At 40.8% G+C, this 26,269-nt stretch overlaps 1 protein-coding gene across 1 annotated transcript in view; it reads left to right on the top strand.

The window, feature by feature from the left end:
• The first annotated feature begins 21,525 nt into the window (after nt 1-21,525).
• gfra2b (GDNF family receptor alpha 2b) overlaps nt 21,526-26,269 on the top strand; it is a 41,759-nt gene continuing 37,015 nt past the window's right edge. Inside the window, exons 1-2 of the mRNA XM_012839922.3 lie at nt 21,526-23,132; nt 24,047-24,361. Of these exons, the coding sequence (XP_012695376.1) occupies nt 23,093-23,132; nt 24,047-24,361 (355 nt within the window). The 5' untranslated portion in view covers nt 21,526-23,092. The remainder of the gene's footprint in view (nt 23,133-24,046; nt 24,362-26,269) is intronic.

Genomic DNA, 26,269 nt, shown 5'->3' with positions numbered 1-26,269 from the left:
TGTTAATGGTTAGGAGAGGGTTGTGGATGCCACATCTGCATGTGTTTAATAGGCTGTGGCACTGTATTGTAGCCTTGCCACCGTCTATCAGTGCAGGAAAAGAGATTTACCTCTAAATTATTAATAATTCATTTTCAGGGTTGGGAATGTTACTTTTGAAATGTAATAGGTGACAGATTACTAGTTGCCCTGTTAAAAATGTAAAAAGTAATGTAACTATTTTAATTATTTCATACAAGTAATGTAACTTATCACCTTTGATGACTTCCGTTTACTTTTTGATTGGCAGACTAGAGGCAGTGCAAACTCAAACAAGAGAATCAATCAACAACAACGCTCAAACTTTGAGTGCACACTGCCAAATGAATGGCCCTGGACTCAAATCACCACAGCCTAATTTCTCTATGAAACTATGAAACATCCGAAATAGCTTTAGCCAGCCTACACTACCAAATCAACACAAAGGTAGCTCACACAGTATTTAGTTTGGGCTTGCTAAGTATTATCTATGCTGCTAACGTATTGACAATCCTGCTTCTTGTGAACCATTGATAAAAAATGTTTTATTACAAAAAGTTTTCAAAAACGACAGGGAGTCAGGTCGTGGACAAACAAATTAGCATTTCCCAGCAAGCCTTCTTTCTTCCTAAATTTTGAGAAGAGAGCAACCCAATTAAATACGTGATGGGTTTTGGAACATTTCAATGTCGTTTCAATTTCATTTAATATTATGGACAAATATAAATACATAAAAATAGGCTATGACTCAAAGCTGTAAGTGTTCTACACAGGCGGGAAGGTGGTGTGTATATATAGCTATCACAATTACAAGCTGATTTAGTGATAACGTTGAATGGTTTCTTGAGAGGGCCAATGCGCGAGAGGGTCCATCTACAATAGCAAAGCAGCTAAACATCACCCTTCCTACATGGGCCCTTGACAGCCCCTGGGTCGGTGCGCTGCACGGGTTGCCCCATCGATAATTATGCCAGTGTCTGTGGCCCTTCCGAGACGATGTCCCACTGGTGAGTGATTTTGGCTGCGTAATGCAGTTCTCTGGGCATTTGGCAAAATGGATGCATTATGAATACTTGAGTTTGAAGAAGAAGAACATCATCACCGTTGACTGGGATTCAGAATATTCACAGATAGGAGCAATCCGCTCAAAGAGTTATTCATAACATGTCTGGGACAGCAGTGACTTGGGTGGGCTAACAACCGTTCCTTGCAATAAATTAGCATTAATAATCATTTAATCTCAATTTGATGGTAGTTAAACATCCATAAATACTGTGTTCATTTGAGCCAGCTGTGTTTTGTATTGTATGCATTGTATAAATATATTTAGATTTGATCCACTAGTGTAGTACTTGTCAATTTAGAAATAATTAACAGGTGATACAGTTTTGAATCATTTGACAGTGACAAGTCAAGTGACATTGGACAGGGGTGTGTTACACCCATAAACATAGCAAACCACAAATGTAATACAAATCTGCACTTTTTAAACCTAATAATCCCCCAAAGTAATAACTTTCCACAACCAAAATAACTTTCCTCAAACGCGATAACCGATAAGGATTTTGTTTCTAGGAAATTTCATGAGATGGCGAAGATTTGCGACAATGCGCTTTTACTGATATAACAGGTAAAATTCCACTATATTAGTGATTTATTACATTTGATGTTATTAAAGAATTGACCTTCTCACAAGCATAATGACTTCCTGCAAACATAATAATAATAATAACTATGTTTGTAGGAAGTTAGTTATTAAGTTATGCTTGTGGGATTATTATGTTTAAAAGGGCATATTTGTATTACATTTGTGGTTTATTATGTTTCTGGAAAGTTTTTACCTTATGGGGGTAACAGGGGGGTAGTCACTTCTGTCATATACTGTATGCTGACCTGAACACGTGTCAAAATAATAAAAATGTTCCAAAGTAAAGATAAATTATAGATGTTTTCCTACTTGACATTGTAGATATGATGGGTAGCATTCTAAATGGCTATTTTTAAAAGACATTGCAAATTCTAAATGCGGGGCATCTACAGTAGTTTCATGATAATAGTCATCTGCTACCTCTTCAAAGAGTTTGTAAAGGAAATATGTGACACGAACTTGGTTGTCGAGAGACTGAGGGTCAAATGAGGGTCAAAATTCATGCACACAGTCAAAGTGTAGCTCAGTATAACTATATTACTTCAACCCCTCTTCAACCAATTCAGTTGTGGCCAGTTTACCAAAAAACTCTTCAGAGATCAGTTTGAGGTGAAAGGTGTAAAGGTCAGTGTGAGGTGGAAGGAGATGGCAAATATTTCTAATGGTCTGTACCATGAAAATATGGGGTTTTCTTTCATTATTTATATGAGCTCAATTGCTTACATTTTTAATGATAACAGTCAGTTACCCATGGCTTATTGAAAATGCATAAACTTCCCAATCAATATTGCAAAAGCAGGACAGAGATCACTGCATTTGATTATTTTGTATTTTGCATCTCTGGACATTGATGGAGCTTAAAGTCTTGAAGTCATTGGAGGCTGCAGGTCATTGTCACAGGGGGCAGCCATTTTTTAAAGAAACTTCATGTGGAGTTGGAGTTGGACCATCATTAACACCCTCTTTATGGCCTAAATATTATCAGTGCCAAACAGATACCAAAGTATCTATATTATAAAAACTATATTATACTAAGGTACACTAAAACACTACAGTCTTTGGAGAGCTTAGATGCAGACAACATGCTCATCTTTTCTATGAGCTTCGTTGCCCCAGTAACAATGCTTTTTTAAGTGCACAGGGATGCATAATTACTTGACACTCTGAATGATCTTAGACACCATCTGCCCTATGATATTACACGTCCAAACCTGCGTCTAATTAGGTAGGAGTCCCCTCTTTGCCTAAGTGTTTCTGGCGCCTCAGACCTATACTCTGGACTATAAAAAAGGAAACTTGGTGTTTTTGCAAAATCGAGGGAATTTCTGTCAATCATGGCTAATTCCTCTCCTATTCAACCATGCTGACTTGACTCATCTAATGTATTATGTTCAAACTTCTATTTTTGATTTAAACTTCTAATTTTAGTTGAAAAAACACATAACCGAAAATTGCTTTTCAGAGGATCAAAATATGGTCCGTTGTTGTGGATGGTAATTTGACTCATAGCCATTTTTTGTTATTCAGATGTGCTTAAGTGTCCTCTTGTTTGTGAGAGATCGACACGAAACATGTTAGGTGCTAAAAGGATGCTGAAATGCATCCTGGTGCAAATCCCTCTCCACAAGGCTCACATTTAAAATCAATTACTGCAGCCAAAGAGGACGCACAGGTTGCAGAGAGGTCTCCGACAGAAAAATAAAACATTATGAGAGTGACATGACATTCGCCACACATCTGTTGCCAGTCAAATTATGCAATTATGGATTCACCTTTACCTCAAGGAGAATTCTCAACGCCGCTAGTCAGGCAGAGAAATCTGAATCATGTGACAATGGAAAGTGACTTTCCTGAGGGGTCAAAAAGTTTGCCATTCTTTCTTTCCTTACATAAGAGAAATTACAAACTATACTGAGATGACGGAAACGGTTATGCAAATGGTAATGAAAAGTGGAAGGCTGCCACTGCGGCCCCCAACAGCGCTGAATTACATTGCACTTACCTGCCTATTACTGAAGTGATCTGACTTAATAGTCTGAATCCATTAAGGTTCATCTACTGTGCCATTATGTACATTTTTTCCACACTAAATGATGCCCTCAAGAGTGCTGACCCCACTACCTCTTTCCAGTCACTATGACAATGGTGGGAAAAGTGTTATGTGGCAAAATTAATTGACAAGGGAAAATCTTAAAACTAGTAAGAGGTGTTTTTCTCTGTAAAGCACAATGCACACACCACACACACACACACACACACACACACACACTGCAGTGAAGGTGAATTATCTGCATGGAAGCATTTAATATCTTATTGCCAGACATATAAGCAGATCTTTGTTGTCCTGGGAAAGGCATATTTTTCAGGGCACAACTTAAAATATCCTCGTTATACAGCTGCAGGTCTTCAGGGAGTACAGAAAATAGCCTTTGGTGAAGCTTTAAGTTCTCAGTCAGACTGTGATCTGACACTCGAGGCTACAGGATTGGCGTTCAGTTCACCTTCGAGCGCATCGCCAGTGCAAATGGAGCACAGTGATTGTAACTCTTTGCTCAGTTGGACAAAAAGCCACAGATCACAGCGATGGCATCGCAGTCTTCTTTTACACTACCGCCTCCACACTTTGTATAGGAAAGTTGAGTCAGTGTTGATGGTGTCAGGTCAGAGCACAAACATCGGGGGTGTATTGAGTTTGTTGAAGTGCTGACAGTGCAACACGTTCTCTGTTTGCATCCATTTAGAGTCATGCGCTGTTCTTGTAAGCTGTTCTTGTTATACATTCTGATCTGCAGTTAGGCAGTTAGTGCTCTTGTAGCGTAGTGGCCGCGGGGTCACAAAAAAACGTTGCACAGAGCTGCACGCACACCCTCTGATGACAACATTTACATCATGTGGTCGTTAGTGGGCCTTCGTGTGCTCGCAGATGTGCAAAGTATAATCAAGCTTTAAAGGAAAGGGTATACTCCCGCGGACACGGACGCACGCATGGATGTCTCCAAAGTATACTTGTTCTTGTGCTGCTGCAGACGCGTCTCAGCGCACAAGTACAATCACTCAATCACAGTGTGTGATCTCTACTTTGTGTGAATCTCCAGCAAAGACTGTATAAGTCTATAGTTTTCTCTGACCCTTCATAACTGTTTACTTCTCAATCTAAATCATATCAGTACCTAACTTAAAATACCAGTGCTGGTAATCAGCTATGACTTGCTGAAGCATGAAATAAACAAAACTCTCATTTTATAAGCGGGTCTCCTGCAGTTTCATTCCCAGGGAGCAAACATACTAATGAAAATGTGCAACCATACAGCGAGTTGCTCGGCTTAAAAGTGTCTGCTGAATGAATACATAACATAAATAGATCTGGTTTTCACTTGATCCTGAGTCGGTGCTTCAAAACTTGTATGCACAGTCTGTGCGGACACAAAATTGTGGTGCTGCACTGCCAGACAGTCCACACGGACCAAATTTGTGTCATGCCTACCGTGCACGCACAGTATAGAATCACAAAAAATAGCAGTCATACATTTTTCGCAGCCGTCATTATTAAGAAATATCAGACCTTCAAACGTTGGGGTGGGCTATTCTTATCAATGGAACACTGACCAATTAACAGACACAACAGAATATGTTACCAAACGACTACACAGACTATGCTGCCAAGTGCAACACGCTATGTGCTGCACAGACAGTGAATACAATAATCCAATAATATATATCTTCGGTAATGTGCAACAGAAATTTAGACACAAAAGTAATATTTTGTATTTCACCACATATTACTTACCAGAGCTGGGCAGTAACTAATTATATGTCACAGAGTTATGTAATTAGATTACAAAAGAAATGTAATTGTAATCCCTTACAGTTACTAAGAAAAATGTTGGTGATTTCAAAGGGGTCATATCCAAATATATTCTTTTCAGCAAAAAGCTGTAACGTTTAGCTTATATGTAGAATATAAAATGAATTGTGTTGCTTTGCATCTTTTAATCATCTAGACAGGCTCCCTCCATTTGTCATGAGTGTGTCCATTAAACATATGAGGTGAGGCCCACGTGCTCTACACCGAGATTGTAATATAACTTAAACAGGCGCAGGGGCCTCAAGATACAATATAGCAGGGAAACCAGGGGGAGAACCCTCACAGACAGACAGCTTACGGGTTGATGAGACCAGACAACACAGAACAAAATTAGTAGGCTTTTATACACAAGGGACAGGTGCACACAATTAAGAAGCTCGGAGCGAAAGCAAAGACCCGGACCAGAGGGCCGTGGACCTGGAATGCTGGCTGGAACTGACAACATTTGGTAGTGTACACTCAAATTTTGAGGATTGTTGTTGGAGGATTAGTTCTGTTTGAATTGGCATTATCTCCTCTGATAATCAAAAAGTAATCAAAAGTAGTCAAATATGTTAAGTCACATTACTTTGATGAAGTCACTAAAACAGTTACTTATTACATTTTCAACAGGGTAACTAGTAATCTGTAACCTATTACATTTCAAAAGTATCCTTTTCAACCTCGGTACTCACTCAGTTTAGACCACTGATCAACGTGTTTCCTATTTCCCATTCTAAAATAGCCTTACCAGTCTGGAGGCACTGAAGATAGGCCTAAAATGAGAAGGAGCACAATTTCATAATATACAGATGGAACAAGAAACAACTCAGCTAATAGTTTCTTAATATTATTTGAATGTCTGCTTGGCTTATTGGTCATTCACTTTGCTCTGAATGTGAAATATTACCAGTGTTTCATGGAATTCCCTGCTGTTTCCTGAAAAGGTACAAATTATCGTGAGTCACTCCATTTAAAGGATTATTGCTGTGGGATCAATATTTTTTTACTACTTTTTCTGCTGCGGTTCTGATGGGACTGTTTTACCATTAAAGGGTTTGTATTTTGTCAGTTTTGCGAGAAAATACTTTGAATACATTAGTGGTTACTGTACTTTTTCCCCCTAAAATTCCCCATCACAATAACCTCTTCAATTACTTTTCCACTATTTTAAATAAATAAAGTCCCTTATATCTTATTTAGCTTGTGTTCATGCATGTATATGTTTAATAATGTGATGGTCATAGTAATGAATACACTGGTGGTTTAAACTGTGCTATTTCTGTTAGACTTCAACCAAACAAGTGACAAGTGCTTTGGTATCATAGCACATGTCAGAATTCCCCTTGGCTGGCTCAGAAGTCACGGATTCAGGGACACCCATAAATGATTATGCCGCTTCACCTGTCCCAAAAAGCCCCTGTCCAGCTCTAGTTGTCCAATGAGTGCATGAATGCAAATAGTAATCCTGCTTGATCCCTTCCTTTCACACTACCCCATTGGCGCAATATCTTGACATATTATGACGTGATGATGCTTATTGCCCCTTTACATTTAGGCCCTGTGTTTTGCTTCATACCAGCTTCACTTAACATCTGACTGCCTTGTCAAACAAAAACATCATCCTGACAGACCAACAAATGAAGGAATCAGTTAAGCTGCTGAATACATAGGCTACTGCCACCTCAGCTCCACTTGTTTTGTTGTGTCTGCTCTTTTAAGACATGACCCTAAATTCTCTCTGCAGATGGAGTATTCCTCCTTGTTTATAGAAGGATTATAGAAGCAAATCCATTCGCAGCTAAATAAAGATTACCTCTGAGAGTCATATTCAGTAAAATCTCTTCACCGATACATGACAGATCTAAGCTCCACTGAGCAACCACTGTGTGTTTATGCTGTAACCTCATGTTGACCCTCGTCAGAGAGCAACACAGCGCAACAGATTTTAATGACAAAACTGGAAAATATTTGTACACTTATGATTGCAGGATTTTGATCAGTTTTCACTAGAAATCCTTATCTAAATCATTGGGTAAGATTACTCTTAGACTGAAGTATAGCTTCTTGGTTCGTATAGCCAGTGCTGTCAGTGTCTCAGATATCTCATCCATATAGAGCATTTCAAACAATGATGTGAGCATTTTAATTAGAAATCGACAGCAGAATTAAACACTTCGGCCCGTTTTCCCAGGCCACCAAATGCCAAACTGCCACACTTATTGCAAGATAAGGACATCCACTTGACAAATTAATTGATTTCAGCAATTAGTCTTGGTTCCTTATCTAGTGAAGCAATGTCCAGTTTGTTTCTGCATTTGACATTTAAGCACACAGCTCCAAGTCATGTTTTCACAATACCTTGAGAAGGTGAATGAGTTAAGAACACAGGAATCAAGTAGACATGCCACATAGGGGTGCATAATGACCACCACACAAAGTGAGAGAATGGGCATGGATGGATTATGAGATCAAGGGCCCCTGGGTACGAAAGCAAGATGCAACTCACAGTCCAGCCACCCTGTGCTTATGTGGCATCCTTAATACCTGTAGATCACCTACAGGAGCCACACCACATCAACACATGCAATAAGCTACATTAATGTATATGAATTGTCAACAAATAGCACATTAATGGAAAAAAAACTCTTTGATAGATATTTAGGTGCCAGTAGTGATAGACGTTCACGTATCACAGCAGTTCTGAGCAGTGCTGGAATCCTTTGTACCATCAAGGAAAAGAACATCAGTGGTTCATTCTTACACCCCTTTTAGTGTCCTCAGTGTGAGAGGCAGTGGGATCATTGTGCTTCATCCAGGATTATTATGAAAACATTCACCACAGGTGTTTAATCACAAAGGCTGTAAATACGTTAGGCACTCTGTCAAAAGTATTTCAGGAATCTCTTCAGGTATTTATTACAATTTCTAATATATAAATATATTAAAAAAACCTGTATAGCCCATTATACAGGATTTACGAGACAAATTCCACAGGCAGTAGCTGTGTCTGTTCGTCTTGTTTCTGGTCCAGCCTGCCTTGCCACTGACCCAGCCTGACTTTTCACAACCAATCAAACAAGGCATGCTTGCTTAATGTAATGTTATTTTAATCAAATTATTTTGATTTACTATTCATAAAATGAAAATAAATATTTTTTCAGTTCGATTAGCAAGCATGATAAAATAGAGACATATCTGCGTAATTATAGCATCGATTGTGCTTCATCCAGGATTATTACGAAAACATTCACAACAGGTGCATATTCAAGGTATTTAAATCACAAGGGCTGCAAGTACGTTAGGCATTCTGTCAAAAGTATTTCAGCAATCTCTTCATTATCTTCAGGTATTCATTACAATTTCTAATATATAAATAAACAAACAATTAACTTGCCAAAACATAATGTTTTTGTTCCAGATTTCTAACTCCAACATCACAGAGGGCACGGAAGAGTTGCTTGACACTTGCTCCAAACCCTCCCTTTTTTGCCATACTAGAGCGAAACAACACAATAAAATACATTTACATTTTGATGAGGGGGAAAATGTGCTCTGTTTGTGTTGGCCCCTGAAGAAATTGTCAAAACCTGAAGCACCAAAATTCATGGGGCATGGAGCATTAATCATTGTGCTGTGCGTTCTATTACACAGAGTGGTGTAGAGTCTCTGTCCTCATTCCATTATCCTCCTGCAGCAGAGGCCCCTGTCATAATGGGCACATGAAAAGCCATGGGTGCCTCCAGATATGACTGAAAACATGGGGGCTTTCTCTACACTTCGTCAGCCTGAGAGAAGAGGAAAGACAAACCTCTGAAGTCTGTAGATTCAGTGAGTTAATAGAAGTAGCTCCTCATTCGCAAACTAGCCACTTCAGTTTGTGTCAGTGTTGGAAAGAGCAGCAGTTGCCTCAGCTTTCAAGTAATTTATGAGAGACTCACACACTACAGTACTGTCAAAGTTCTTTGTTATATTCTTTCTTGGAGTCTGGGGCTCTTAATTGACATGTTTTATTTTAAACTTTTATTTTTAAAAGCTCAAAGCACTTGTTGGCTAATAGCTTGACAACCGTTTTGCCAAAAATGTACGAAACTTTTATGGCAAGTTCAATGCAAAAATCTAGCGTTTCCCACTATTTTGTGACATAAGGGTTCAAACTTCACAAAATTTGACACATGGCATCACAACCACATTCTTTAGATGCACGCCATATTTAGTGCATTTCCATCCATAGGGGGTGCTGCAACTGAGTGTCTAGCATGTGTGTGTCAGTGACAGAAGCACTGCTAAAAATTCTGGGCCCAGCGTGATTGTCAGATTCCGATTATAAAAAGGTCTGAGGGCCTCTAGTAGTGATCAGGGATCTTCAAATTTGGAATCCCCTTTTACCCCTTTAAGTCTGGTTGATTAACATTGTATAGCCTACTTAGTTGTTGATGCTATAATTACGCAAATAATCTTTTATCATGCTTGGTAATCGAACTGAAAAAATATATAATTTTTAGACACAGTCATACTTATTTTAATTTTGAATAGTAAATCAAATTAATTTGATTAAAATAACTCTATGATACGTTAAGCAAGCCTGCCTTGTTTGATTTCTTGTGAAAGATCAGGCTGGGTCAGTGGCAAGGCATGCTGGACCAGAAACAAGATGAACAGACACCTGTGGAATTTGTCTCATAAATCCTGTATAATGGAGTATACAGGTTTTTAAAATATATTTATATATTAGAAATTGTAATGAATACCTGAAGAGATTGCTGAAATACTTATGACAGAGTGCCTAACGTATTTGCAGCCTTTGTGATTAAACACCTTGAACACGCACCTGTGGTTCATAATAATCCTGGATGAAGCACAATGATCCCACTCCCTCTCACACTGAGGACACTAAAAGGGGTGTAAGAATGAACCACTGATGTTCTTTTCCTTGATGGTGCAGAGGATTCCAGCACTGCTCAGAACTGCTGTCCTGCCCTGACAGTGATATCTATATTCTTCTCTGTTTAAGGCAAAAGTGTAACTACTCTTAGTGTATCACTACTGGCATCTAAACATCTATCAAAGAGTCCTGAAAACCAGCTTAAAAATCAAAAGAGGCTGATATCTATGTCACATAGTCGTGTTTAAATCTATATAATCTATCAGAAAAACTCATGGAGATAAGTGATAGCTGAAACTGATAGCCAGAAGATTTTGCATTGGTTATCAAGGCATTTTTGCCCCAACAATCCAAGCTGACCTGAAGGTGTTGACATCGTTCCAAGAACATTAAATAAATCCTCTGCCATCTGTCTCACAGTACTTATTTTCTAGCTCTTCATATGACACACAGAAGCAGTGACTCGAGATCATTTCGGAAATTAAAGGTGACAATAGCAGGATTGTTGTTTGATACCTTTGGGGCTATTCAGTCCATTAAAAACACAGGTCAATTGAGAATGGTGATCAAATCAATGCATTCTTAGTGAAGAACTGATTTACTGAGAACTAAACTACTGTTTATTGCAAAAAAAACATCCAAGGGTCACAGCAATATATGTATTTGTCTTGAGACACTATAGTATAAGGGTCACTGAGAATTCTATTTATTCTACATCCCTGATACAAACCTGGTAGCCAAATGTGCTGAGGCAGATGGTCGGAGGAGTCAAACTGCCATCAGGACAAAGGTTACCACCGCTGAGAAGCACAGACAGCAGCGTGCATAGCAAAAGACTGAAGAGGACTGACAAACTTGTTGTATGGGCAAGAATGAGGATCAGGTTGTGAAGTCTGTCTCTTCAGAAAAGGATCAGAAGGGACCGCACCATCTTTGCAGCTGGTTGCGAGGAGATCCCGTTGCTGTCTAGACAACCCATCCTTAGCTGTGGACACAGCACAGCTCTCAGACAGGCAGATGGGGTAGGCAGTCGAGAGGCAGCTTTCAGATGGCCTGACCAGAATCGATTAGAGCCAGCTCCCTGGCAAGTACAAAGTATGGTGTGACCAATTCACATTTTACCAATGAACTCTTCCATCAGGAAGTGGCTAGGGCTGCCAGGAAGTCTGTCTGACGCAGGCCTCTGATAGGAAGATGCTGCAGCTGCTACTACGATCCATCAGCATGGGATATAAGCATGGGAAGACACAGCTGGTTCTGGAACTGTCCACCGACCAACTGGTGAGAGCTGTATGAACTGGGAGGAAGTGGAAAGTGCAGGAAGAGGTCAACCTGGCAATTAGCAGGTTGCGGCATCGCAAGGTTGTAGGCAGAGTCCAGGAGGGACGGGCAAGCCTTGGATGAGTCGAGGCCCCACTCCTCTGGTCAAATGCCAAAAGATAGACAGGAAAGCCATGAAGGTGGCGAAAGTGACAAGGCCTGAGCAGGAACGCTATAAGATTGGCCGGCAGGGAGGCTGGACGACATCGGAAGGACTCATGGACAAGTCTGATCTCTAGAGGTAGAGGGGGAAGCACAAGATTCAGGGTGGCAGGGAGAAACCTCTGCCATTGTTCCGCCACCAAGAGATGCACTGGGGTTAAAGGAGCGAAACATCAATGACTGGGGGTCTCCAGCTGATGTTCCGGATGGACCTCACAGATAGGTTTGGTCTGGCTTCCAACAGGTAGACGTCACACTGGAGAGGTACAGTTAGGCACTGGTGGAGGGCAGCAATGCCCAGTAGGCTGACCACCAACCTGTATTGCAAACTGTGATTTCATGAGTTCATTAGACCAGCTCTCTGGCAGTTAAGTAGAGTCATATGGGTGGCCAATACCCAGCCAGGAGAGGAACGTGAGTCTGTAATGGCTATTGAGCCCTTCTAATCCAATAAAACACCACAAACACAGCGTATGCTTGCTAATGGCAACAATCTATTTTGTAATGCTGAAATGGAACTAGATACACTGGGAAATGCCAACAACCTCTAGGGAGGCATAACATCTTCTCAGTCAATAGAGAAAATGAATGCGTGCACAAATAGGGCTTTCCAAATCCCTTTTAGACTGAATTTTGCTCAGCAAAAATGATTGTTCTAAAATGACCCTTACTGTTTGTACAAACCTCTGCTTAGTTATGCGTGTGCACAGTCAAACTTCATACATCTATGAGAATGCAAATACCTCTTCCGAACTCTTTTCTGCAAAACCTTATTTATTTATAGATTGTTTGTAGCACTGCAAATTATAGTACTCCATCATTGTCCATTTAAGGGAATTTAGAAGTCCTTATATCCCTTAAGTAATTAAAGCCATCCACTAATGACAGATCAAGCACCCATTGCTACCTCAGTCCTCTCAAGGCTATGAGAGCCACGTCATCATTTATGTGCAGGGCAATCCCATTAGAGCCAGATGATAATTAGAAGCTGCAATTATTTCCAAATACAAATAAAAGAACTCAGGGATATTGTGATGCCATCAGACCCTTAGTGAGTCTAGTACTTGCAATCACATAGCCTAATGCAAGGTGGAATATGATCATATGCCTCCCTTATGCTCTCGAAGTGCTTAGGTGCAAAATAACACCACTGATGGAAACTAATGTATCATGTCCATGGGACAGGAAAAAGACCATTTTAGACTCTGGTTTTGTAGTTTCACATTGCTGACCTTGACCATGAGCTTTCAGAGAGCAGTGAATATCTTTTCTTTGCCTCCTAGTTACCTGCAGTACCAAAGGCATTGTGGAGTGTTTTGCATCTATATATGAAAAGATTCATACTTACAGGAGTGTGTCTCAAGGAGACTTAGAAGCAGCAAGCCAGTAGTGCTTCACTCTTCACAACACATTTAGGTGATTGGTTCACAAACTATTGGGATAGAAAGTACTGAACCACCAAAGATAATGTGCATTACATGCCAATAATGACAGTCTATGTTGGCCTTTTACTTTCATTTCAGTTTAATTTATTGGATACAGTGAGTGAGCCAAATTACTGAGCTGCATTGCAATGAAGAAATTCTAATGGAAAATAAATTATTCTTATTTTACCATCAGTGGACATTTATGGACTATTCAAAATCCGTAATGTTTGCCCAGTCTCATACTCCTGAGACGTGTGTGCAAGAGGGGTGAAAGTGGGGTGATGTATGCATCTTATAACTGGTAGGACCTTTGGAATGCACTCAGCACTTAGGTTTGAGTCATGAAAGCAAGCCTAAAAGTCAATGCTCATATCAGGCCATATAGCCATGCATCTGCAATGCCAAATCACACTCCCATTCCTTATTAACAATTATACACATGAATCTCTTCTTCAAGATCAGCAATAACTATATGACTTACGTGAACACAAACACAAACAGTCAATGTAAACATGCAGATTTGACATAGGATTCTCCACCAGTGAATAGATGCATTATCCATCAGCTACATAATATTTTCACCTCTTAGACTGTATTAATGGGAGAAAAAGACTTTGTTTTATTATGTTCTATCAAAGGAACCATGAAATCCCCCAGGCGCCAAACATCATGTTCATCATGTTCAACAATACTGGGAATATTAAAATAAGATGGACTCACAGAGAATGCTTCTTACTTGGCTGATGTGTCACTCACCCATCAGAACAGTTGTGTGACAGCTAGATAGAGAGAGAGAGAGAGAGAGAGAGAGAGAGAGAGAGAGAGAGAGAGAGAGAGAGAGAAAAATCTACATATCTGGGAGAGGAGTGATGGAACTGTCAGTCGCCATGGGGCTCAAATGGCTTTGACTTGACAGCATGGTCGATCTGAAGTCACCGTTATTGGTACGTTTTCATCTGTCTGGAAGACGATGACAAACAGACACAAACGCAACTCCCTGAAGCGACAGCGTCAGGTTTGCAGCAATGAGCTGAGCGGTGGCCAGAGGCCCCTCTGGTTTGGACTCGAGGTATGGAAGAAGTCCATCACTCTGCAGTGAACTGCGGCGAACAGGAATGTACAGAGGGGAAAATGACAGAAAATGTGGAGGGCTGCTAACGCTAGTGCCTCATCCCGTGTTTGAATATGCCACCTTGTGTGTTTTATCGTCATAGAGCCATTACTCGTTAATGGTATAATGGTGCAAGGGGGCAGTGAGAGAAAGGAGAGGTGGAGAAAGAGGAAATCAGAAAGCAGTGGGAGAGAGTGACAGGAGTGAAAGGCACTTACAGAGGTGATGACTAATGTGTGAGGAAGTGACTAATGTCAGCAACAGAAAAGCAAAGTTTTTCACTTGTATATATTTTACAGAAGACTAACAGGGGGCACACATTATGGGATATAATTGGTTGTGATTGGCTGAATCTGAACAGTTTACCTCTCAGTTGGATGTACAGTCAGAGGGCTCATAATTAGAGCATTCTTCAATATTCCATTATTTCCGTGAAAGGCTAAGAGGGTAAACTGGCATTTAGTGTTTCTTTTTAACAGAGCTATTCATACAACAAAAGGCCGTTACTGATTCAGCCAAGATGATTTTGAAAGTCGTGGCTTTGGCCTCTACCACTGTGTTGAAGAATAACCGCCTCTCCATTTTCATAATATTTTATACAATAGTCCTAATTTTCAGAGCTTCCTCTACATGGAAATGCAACCTTCAGAGTAATCAGACTGATTTTGTCTGAGTATAAAATGGCAAAGGCGAGAGGTGTTTTGTGAAGTTGTAGACAGGTTTTAGAATGAATGCCTTGATACTGTCACCTCTCACCATACATCGTTCCCAAATGTGCAGTCTCATCATAATAACCATAAACATGACTACTACTGGTCTGCCACCATCAAACTCAAACTCAGGGTTCCTAAAATACCAAAGAAATAGAACTTGATCTTGACTATTACACAGGATGGGTAGTCATTTGGTGAATTTGGAAATTGGTGGTGTTAACTGGTCAATGGCAGATGAAGTGGATAGGATATTATAGCTTTAGGTATTAAAGCAAAAAGCCTGAAAGACGTTTTAGGTCATGTTAACAGTAATAATTGAGACTTTTTGCTCTTGCTTTGAGCAGGATTGTATACAGTGAGAGGATATCTAAATCTAAATATATTCCCATGTTGGGTTTGAAATCAATTTACTCCTGCAAACTCCTGTTACTGCATGAAAATAACTGACTTTAATAATGACCAGAATAAATACATTTTCTGAAGCTCTTTCTCTTGGAAATCACATCTGTTTAAATCACATCTAGTAAATAATGAATAGCAAATTGTATCAGCACAAATCCCAAAACAAATACTTTTGAAAACACTTTCGTGTAACTTCATTTGCATGGAAGAAACCTCTCTCCATATTCTCATGTCCAGTAAAACAAAATAATCTCGTTCTGCTGCATGAAGCAAGTCTCACTGCGGAAAAGACTACTTTATATATCGGAATTTGGTATAAAATGGAAACGTAATGTTCTATGTGACCAAACCTAATTAATTTTATCTGAATTTCCCCTTGGACGGATGAAAAAAAAGTTTAAATTAAATCTCGGTCTCCGAGGCTGCTATGTTATACAGTCTTTTAATTAGAAGCTTTCTATCAACGTATGTATCTATTGACCCACCTAGCTCCACCCCTCCCCCTCTCACAGTCTGCACGTTAATGACTCTATTGGAGCTCCTCCTCCTTCTTTAGCTTGACTTCATTTCTAGCCGATTATTGATGAAGAAAGGGAAAGGAGACAGCGGTATGGATGTGAAGGGGGGGATCACCAGACTTCTCTTTGGCTGACAAGTGATCCACGCCAGCCACCGCTGGGAGAGAACAAATCTGTGCAGAAAAATTGCTGTCATTATAAGCTCCAGACAGTAATGCACATCCCTCTGTATCAGGCAGAGCGGAGAGAGAAGAAAAGGAGAGGATGGAAGACACAAAGCAATCAGATGGAGCAATCAGAAATGCAAGTAGGTTTAGTGCCATTAGACTGATGGAGAATATTAGATGAAACCCCTTTGGAAGAGCCTGACCTGTGGGAGAAGGGGTATATGAGTATGGGCTTATTTCTAGCAGTGAAACTCAGCAAAGAACATCTGAAACCACAAAATGTCTGCCTTACAGGAGGTGCCAGTCTGCTGGCAAAGGACCTCCACAGTGCTACTGGCTCATTGGCTATTGCCTGTACGTTTCCCCCTTCAGAAGCGTAGGATGCTAAACCTGTTGAACTAAAGTAAGTGAACTGCAAACCGCCCCCAACTCATGAACCATAAACCTTTAAATAAATCCTAATAAGTGTTTTACAGAAAGAATCGACGGCATGATGCATGCAAACCCCTTGCCTTAGATCTACCCAGCAGCACTACACCTCTGGTTTAGGTCTGACATGCCACACTCTTACAGCATGTGACACTCGGGAAACACAGACACCATCATGTGCGGGGAGTGAGGAATGCCATCGTATTCAATTTAGTACATTGCTGTTGAATGTAATCAAAAGGAGCGGGTACCTCACAAAGAGAGAAAGCGAAAGACACAGAGAAAAAAAAAGAGAGAGAGAGAGAGAGAGAGAGTGACAGATGCATCTATGTCTTCCTTGAAGGGAAAAATACATCTTTCCAGCCACCAGAGAATATTAAATTGTTGCCATTACAGTTAGTACATGAAAATCAGTCTTTGATTGTGATTTTCCAAGTCAAAAGAGAGGACTGGTGAGAATCAGAATATGTGCCTTGCATGGTGTGAGGGGGAGTAAATTACTAGTGGGCTGCAGACAGTCTCTTTTTTGATATGCAGTAAAGACAGCCCTTTCAGAAATATGCTGAGGCTACAGGGAGAACTCATGACTTGTTTGGGTGACACAGGCTTTTAAACGATTTCCTGAGTTTTGCATTTCAAGACAAGTTTGCATTATTCCATCATCGACCAAAAAAACTGATGGCTTGTTGTCGCAAGAAAAAAAAACATGGTTTGTGACTAAACATTTCCATCTTTCCTATGATACACGATGAATATTTAATACCATACGCCAAATTTGTCTTAAAATGTGGACAATCAGAACAGATCATAAGGAGAGTATTTGCCATATGCTACTGCACAGAACAGTTAGAATGCAAGTTAATTAGAGGTCGTCTTAAACAGAATTTAATAAACAAAACACATTGAGAAACCAGCTAAATTATGACTCATTTGTGTAAACCTTACATTGGAAAAAAATACTTTTCAATGAACAAATTGTTTGCTGCTGAGGGGAATTGACCATAGTAGGATACATACTAGAAGATGTCCATTATATAGCACAGGACAGCTCAGATTTGCTACTGGAAAAATTCTGTCAGATTGGCGGCTGTTACCATGTGACAAATGAGGGCTGAGTGGTGGTGACACATCAAAAGGTTGCCTGCACTTTTCCCCTGTGCTTTTAAATAAACCTTTGTTTCTGCAGATGACAAGGTCAGTGCTTTCAGTTCCCCGTAAAGGGGGGGGGGGGTTCTGGTGATGACAGACTGTGGTGACACATTGTCTAAATACATGGAATCGCAATGCCTCTCATCATTTCCGGAGAATAACCTTGTCAGTCAGTGTATATGGAGGTTTTTTTCCCCACTACCCACACTCAGCACTGACAAACAAGATGCATTCCTGAAAAGATGTCTCTGCTCACCGGGTCCCTGAGGAAGACTGGGGAGGCATGCGTGTGAACTGAACACAAATGAACACACAAATATAGTCACAAACATTTACCATGAGACTACAATCCTAGAGAGTTGCTACCTCAATTTCGTTGTACTTGTGCAATGACAATAAAGATATTCTATTCTATTCTATTCTATTCTATTCTATGCCACACACTGGGAGAACACTTGGAATGGAGTATCGGAATGTAGGTGTTTACTTTCGCTTATTGTTCTGTCAGCATAACCGTCAAGTATAGTTTCTGGAATTGGAAAATAACCCACATTTACTAAACACACAGCTCAAAAACAGAGTTTGTCAAGTGAGAGCAAGCTACTTCACCATCCCCATCAAGAATGAATTACTGACATTATATTAACTATTTTATTTCCAACCGCTTTAATGTAAAATACCTTATGTAATGGGCAACCATTGAGGTCTGAGATTTGTTTGTTTGACCTGGGGCCACATATGAAACCGCAGCAGATCCTAGCTGGCCAGCACAGAGCTCTTCATGAGCTGCTGCCCCACTGCACCCCCCACGAGGGGCATAAACACAGTTGTTAGGAATACAGCACGGCTATTGAGAAATCAAACAAAAGAAGTCACTGCGTGCAGCCACAGTCTGAAAGCACTTACCCAAACCAGTCGAGTAAGAAAGAAGACAAGTAAAGACAGTTATTTACTGCAGACTTAAAGTGACTGCGATATTCTTTGCCGGAGGGTACACCAACGATGAAAGGTGATCCAAGTAAATGTGGTGGTACCCTTCTAAGCATTGAAGCAGAGCAGCTTCTTAGCAGAGCAGGAGAGAGAGGATGTGTGTTACAGATGGATGTGTTTGATAAATGCAGCATTGGCACCCTGCTTGTTCAGGGTATTTTGTTGATCAGGCCAGGGTCATGTTGTCCCGGGCCAAGGAAAGAGTGATCTGCATTCATAAATGTTTGCCATTGATTGGTGGAATATTTAGACAAATTGATATGTTTTCACAAACTGTTTGCATTATTTGTTTTTAAATAAATTATGCTTTCCTTCAATTCATTTATCTTCATGCTACAACATGTATCTTAAACATGTACCCCTATTATATTGCAAAATAGTAAGGGTAAGCTACCTTAAGCCTTACGTTAATCCATGCCGTCAAAATGTAAACTCACAAACCTGGCACTCATAATCAAGAAGAAAAAAGAGAAAAATGATGACATTATACAGACAAGGGAGCGAATGGTTAGTTTCTAAAACAAGACACACAAAAGAGCAAGGTGGGACATTGTTGTTGCTACATTTGTCACATTTGTCAACATGTGGTACCTCATCATGTACATCATGTACTCTACTAATAGTAATCTACTACTCAACAGCTAGGCTAACACTATCTAGTTGGCTTGCTAGCCACTAGCATATTTGTAACTTTAAGTGGTTAACAGCTAGCTAATTAAAGTGCGATAAAACTTTATTTTTACCATGTCTCAAGACTTATGGTTTGGCACTGCTTTCAATAGAAAACCAGCAGGTACAGACTACAGGACCTACAAATTGACTTTGCCACCAAAAAGGTGCAGTGGATGCAACATAAGGGCATACATTTACAGTGATCTAAGGGGACTGAGTAGTGTTTCACTTTTTACATTTGCTCACTTATCCTACATGTGCAATTGTCAGAGTCAGAGTCAGAGTCCTGTGTGTCCTGTCGGGATTTCTTATTCAAGACTGACCAGCGGACTATACATTATCCCTTACGAGCCTGCATTTTGAAAGTTTCTGTTGAAATAACAATAAAGCATGGCTGCTGTCAAGTGTATTTTTTCCATTGATTGGGGTGGGGGCCCCACTGAAATCATTTAGTCCTGGGCCCAGGCATCATGCATGTCAGCCCTGTTGATGACTGTAAAAGCTTGAACACAGTAAGAAGACAACAATAATTTTCTCTGCCATAATTGGCTTTTCACAGGCAGCTTTCACCCCCATTAAAGGCTCACACGTGCTGTTTTTACAGTGTGTTCAAGAGCGGCTTTGTTGACCATCCTTTAATTGCTGGGGATATGAGATAGCCAGGCTCTGGCTTGTTGACACAGCCCCATTTTTAACAGACCTTAGTGTACTGGCCTTCGACAAACAGTGCATTTAAGATTAAGATTACCCATCAACACTGTATTGACAGTCCACATGGTCCTTTATGCCCCTCTCTGGCTTCGACTGGCTTGTTACAGAGACGTGTATGCCCCTGAGGAGCCACTGACTGAGAGAATCGCCAAATGCATTCATTCCACAGAATGTATAACTTCTTAACGAGGGACCTGCACAGGGACACTGCTGTCAATCAAATACAGATGAACCATCTGTGCTATCTTTTTCACTTCATTCTTTGTTTTTCCCTTGTGTATTAAAAGATTTAGTATTTGCAGATGTGTGGACTGAAGATATTTTGCATGAAGAATGTATGTGGAGTGAGGGAGATATTATTCTGAGTGACTGGTTTACACACTGCCAGGCCCATTAGTTCAGATAGCATATCAGACACATGCCCTCTCTGCAGCAGTTACATTATCCAAGGTAAGAGGTTAAGCGAGTAATGCAACAAGACATTCTGTGGGCAGAGGTTAGAATGCTCAAAACCAAACCCAACCACAAAGTTAGAAAGCAAGGATGGAAGAATGCGTAAAAATCAACAGAGAGGAGGTATGAAACCATAAAAAGCACCTTGAACATGACATTGTGAAAGGTTTCCTCAGACCATCAAGTGGCTATTGACTTTTTCCTTGTTCAATATGTCCTTCTTTGCCTTCTCCTCTGTTTCTTCATCTGCCAACACCTCACCTCTCTGTTCCTCCTTACTGAACCCCATGAAAACTGAACCACTATTAGTCTTTAAGAGGATCTGATCATGGGTGGTCTGGATGAATACACGAGTGAGACAAAAAATACTACTACGACTAACAATGTTCCCTGTATAACAGGGTGAGCCTGTTAGATTTAGTAAAACTTCAAAAAAGAGCACTTTTTATCTACACAATGGTATTCCAAGGCTTGGTTCCATAGGTTGTGACCTGATATGGATTGTCTTGAATCATCAAATTAATGGCAAAGTCACTGGCATTTATTTGTTCTTTTTCCTCAGTTCATTTTTGTAAAGGTCATTGGGACATACCATTGATTTGTGACTGTCAGCCATTACCAGAAAGTCCAAAATAAAGGAGCAAGAGGACAAAGGTCAATGTTGTCTCTAAATTAAACTCAGGAACTAATCTGGGACAGTGCTTTTTATTCCGATAATTGTCTAATTAAAAACCTCCACATCTGCTGAGGGGATGACATGATGGAAGCAGCATGCTGAGGTATTAATTGGTTATAGAGCCAATAAACCAGATGTATAATGTAGCCATTACGTCGATTCATGAGCAGTCTAGCTTTATGTCAGGGCTGTCATTATCTTAGATTATGATGTGTCTGCCAGTTCCTCCAGGATCTTACAAGGGGTTGTTATGATTGTAGTGGCCAAAAGTGACTGAATTCCCGATAATTGCTGTTAAATTTGATTATTTTAAGTTTTTTTCCCAGCATGACATCCTAGACATTGCGAACCCACCAAGATCTTGCTCCATAACTTTGCGTTTTTGCAGACATAGCCTGGTAATAAGAGAAAAAATTGCAAACTTCGCAAAACATTTTTGCGAATTTGCAAAATGGCACAATCCTGGAGGGACTGGTCAGCACTGCTGGTGAATTGAGAGCATTCGTCAGTTAATCTATCATTTATGTCCAAACTCTTTGTATCGAAAATTAATTCCTGACCTACAGATCATCACATCCTCAAGGCTACACAGCTATGTAACATTTTGCTGGTCTCGTGCCGTAAAACCAGGAGGCGCTATCGAAAACACTTCATAACGCCATATTCACCAGGGAGTAGCCTTCCACATTTGCGATAAGTAAGTTAAATTAACTGGCAGCATCCATTCATATCAAGGCATTTACAGATATGCAGGTTAATATATAGGAAGAGGCACCGGATGTCATCCAAAGTAAGTGAGAATAGTTAACTCACTGGGAACATGATGCCAGGTCAAAAGAGCAGGGGTTGACCTAAGCTGAGGATACTTTCCCTTTCATGATTTTCCCGTTTGTATGGTTTTTGTTTGTATGGCCTTGGTCATCTCGTTTTGGAAGTGTTCTAATCACCGTTACTATGTGGAACAATTGCGTCCGCTCTGACGTGTGAACGCACAAGGCTCATAGGCGCAACTTCAGCTCACGGGAGAAACGCCTGAGCTCCACAGCGGTGCAAATGGAATAGACAAACGGAGGATAGAACGCGGTTTTATTTAGACTTCTCCGCAAACAGGACTGAAGCAGTTGACTGTTCGGACACCGATATAAGAGAAGAGGCATGAATAAAGAGAAGTATATTACTTGAGTTTGATATCAGCCGGAGAGGACAATCGCCTAACTTCAGAGAGGAGGATCATCATTGCTCATCAATTCTAAACCAGACTGACATCCACTCCTTTCTCATAGCCTGTAAATATGTGGCTCGAACGAGAGCAATACAAGAATAGCTTGGAGAGAAACGTGTTAGTCCATACGTTTTAGGCATTTGTGACCGTTGACAAAACGGACGCCGCCTAGTTTATTGAACATTACAAAAGTATGAGCGGTCAGAGAGCGTAAACCTCAGAGACGCTATTCGAATATCGACGTAAATAGGCTGATTCAGTGTCTGATATTACCAACTTTGAGCGTTAAATGGTTGTGATTTGTTATGTGTTGCGTTGGAAAATATTTGAATGAATTCCAAATTCAATAATTTTGTTTCAAATTTGAATTCTGGAGTATGATAATGGATTTCTAACTATTGTTCTGCATACTAACGGAGTCGTCGGTGTTGGACATGAACCTGTGGTGTGAAAATTGTTTCACTGGAACCACGCTGGATTTTTAACCGGGCAGCGCAGGAAATTACTCTACTGATTCAACAGTGAACGACATCTGGGATTGCTTTCCCTAGCTCGGAGTGCGCATTGGATTTATCATGTTTTTACTTCATACTTTCACTGTCCTCTTCGTACTGGGTGAGTAGTCTCCATCGGCAACTGTGACGGAATCCAACACATGTTTAGTAAAAATAGCAAGGTTATCCAAACTGTGGATTCACACAATTAACCACTTAAGACAATCATTGTCATTTTTTACAACGTTAACTCTGTGAAGGACACACATGTCTTAAAATGTAGTTTGAATCTAGATATAAAACGAGTTATATTACCTTTTCTAAGAGTTCTTGTCGAATTTAGTAGGCTACCTGCGTGTCAGACTTCTGCGGTCAAAGGGACACGACGCAACAGAGGAAATGTTCGGAGAAAAGAGATCTGTGAGATGGTACTGAGCAGGACGAATTTCAAACCAACCACATTTTGTACGAGGTTTAAAAGTATTCCTTGTGGAACTACTCTTCATGCGCTTGGTATTAATTTCAGCTGTCCGTGCTTTAGAAGAAAATACAGAGGCTGTGCTGAATGTACCTAGAGCTAACCTTTGATATGTAGATCATTCTCTGATTTTAACTTTGTACTAAAACGGTTGGTTGAGAATATAATTTATTTTCAACACACATAGCCTAATCAACATGATGGACACAGAGGAGTGAGACAACATTATGTTTTATATCATTATATGGATAATACCAGTAGAAAATCCATGTGAGAAACATAAGAAAGGCGATTTTTAACGATCCACCTTTAACGGGCTTCATGAGCCAACCATGACAAAATCGGTCAGTTCTTATCTTTGAACATAGGTGTCGCTCTGGTTAAAACATTGGTATAATACCAATTTTACAGTCATTGTGCAAGACCATAAGATGTACAGAAAATGGCACCAAACATTTTATTTGCAGTGTATTTTGTGTGATTTTTAGACAATGTGACATGATAAAAGCCTAATCATTTCAACAAGATACTCAAACACAATCATGATCTTTACCCAGATGAACTTGTACATTCAGTGGCGAGCTCCTCGGCCTTGTCAGGGCTGGGGAGTCATGGCTGGCTGGCTCCTATGGACTGTGTGCGGGCCAGTGAGATGTGCAACCAGAACTCTCAGTGCAGCTCGCGCTACCGCATCATGCGCCAGTGCCTGGTGGGAAAGGACCGGACCACCATGCTGGCCAACCGTGAGTGCCAGGCTGCTCTGGAGGTGCTGCAGGACAATCCCCTATATGACTGCCGCTGCAAGCGTGGCATGAAGAAAGAACTGCAGTGCCTACAGAACTACTGGAGCATCCACATGGGCCTGACAGAAGGTAAGACAGGGCCAAGAGGAGTCCTATTTAATACAAATACATTTGGATTGATTATCTCGAGAAAGTGTCCTTAATCCTACATAAGGGGGATATCTGCAATGTAAATGTTTGGAGGAGCATCTTCTACTCGTGGTTCGCCATGCTTGAGGGTTCATGGGATCATATGCAGGATAAGTAGAGGAAAAAACACCAGATGGAGGCTTTTTCACAGCAGATATGTAGAGACATTGACATTGTTTTTATGTAGGGGGGGGAGGGGGGGGGGTGTCAAGGGTTTAACCCACATTAAGGCAAACTGTTGGTAGAACATTCTGTCCCAGATAGGGGGCTTGCATTGTGCAGTGGTGTGGTAAAACTCCTCACTGTTGGTTTGCATGGCTCAGTCTTGAGGGCTTGCAAAATGGAATCATTCTGACAAATTGAGTGTATCATCACATACTTACTTTCTGCTGAGGTCAGTTGCCTTCTCGGGTGGACTCTGGCCTTTTGGCAAGGGTGTGTGTGTGTGTGAGTGTATGTGTGTGCGTTAGGGGGCAACTTGTTTACTCTGCACGAGATTGCAGTCTGCTTTATCAAGGCAGTTCATCGTGAAGCGCTTACACTTCTGGGACAGCCTTGGTAGTGCTTTGGCTTCAGGGAGAGTGGGAGAGAGAACCATTGCAGGATTTAGGCACTGCAGCAAGGCAGGCTGAATTTCTTCCCATCAGCTTTAGCTTTTGACTGGGAAATCTAACAAAAAGGCCTTTTGATACATGCATTCACAAAAAGAGAGAGGGAGAGAAGAGAGAGTTTGTCAGGCCTGGCATTTCAATGAGGCCTCTTGACTTCTTGGGTCTGCTTGAGGCCTGCTCAAGGTGAACATTGCATACCCCCTTTGACGATAAGCTGTGTACTAAAAGAGCAAGCAACGCAGACAGTTCAAAGCATAGCACGTGAGGCCATCATAAAACGTATTTATTGGAGAAGCAACTACATTATCCCCTACATTAAAACCTAATTACAACCAAATACATGTTAATGAACTCTAATGGTTTCCAATATCTGGGGTTCAAAGCGCACTATAGTATTTTCCTCTACAGTTGCTTTTGGATGCAGCCATGTTTGTGGCCTACTTTGAGCCATCCCAGCAGACCATCATGTTTTTGTTGCTTTTTTTGTTTCTCCGTTCTTTAAAAGCCATTTGTTGTGTCAACAATGCCTGAAAGATCCCAATTACTATAACTATAGGATGCACTTGAGTGCTTCAAAGGGACAACAACACAGCCAATATTAGAGATCAATCAAACCCACAAAAAACACACACACACACACAGTTGGCTCGTCTTACAATGATAGACTGTTCAACTGTTCGACTAATGGCCACTGTTTTCTGAGTGCCTTCCATCTCACGAAAATAAGAGAGAGGAAAAGCCAAACAAGATGAACGATTTGGTGCGCACAGTCTTGAGACCACCCAGCTGAAATGCATGCATCCCTGCTCGAGCCTCTGGCCCACCATGCTTAGCACGAGGGGAATAAACAGTGAGACTGAAAAATGACTAGTCGTGGAGTCAGCCAGGGCCGGGAGCGGGTGTGCGGTTCGGGGGCTCGCCAAGCTGTGCCAAGAGAGAAGCTCCAGGCAAGAGCTGTCCCTCTCCATGGTGCTGAAACAGCACAATGCCTCCTCTCCCACATAGCCCCCTCTCCCCTCCCCATCGTACTGCCTCAATGCCTTGTCAGTGTAGGCAAAATCCTATTCTATCCTTAACACGGATAGCCATAGTTTTGGTAGAAGAAGCAGGATTTAAAAAAGGCAAAGCACAATGACTCTAGAATCTCAATGTAGTGCGTCTACATAGAGCGCCTGAGTGCCTTAAAATCCACATTTAGTGGGAAGAAGCTCTACTGCCAGTGTGTGAGGTGTGGGGT

Source organism: Clupea harengus, chromosome 12 (assembly GCF_900700415.2).
Source record: "Clupea harengus chromosome 12, Ch_v2.0.2, whole genome shotgun sequence".
NCBI classification, from domain to species: Eukaryota; Metazoa; Chordata; class Actinopteri; order Clupeiformes; family Clupeidae; genus Clupea; species Clupea harengus.
This window is presented reverse-complemented; position numbering and strand designations above follow the sequence as displayed.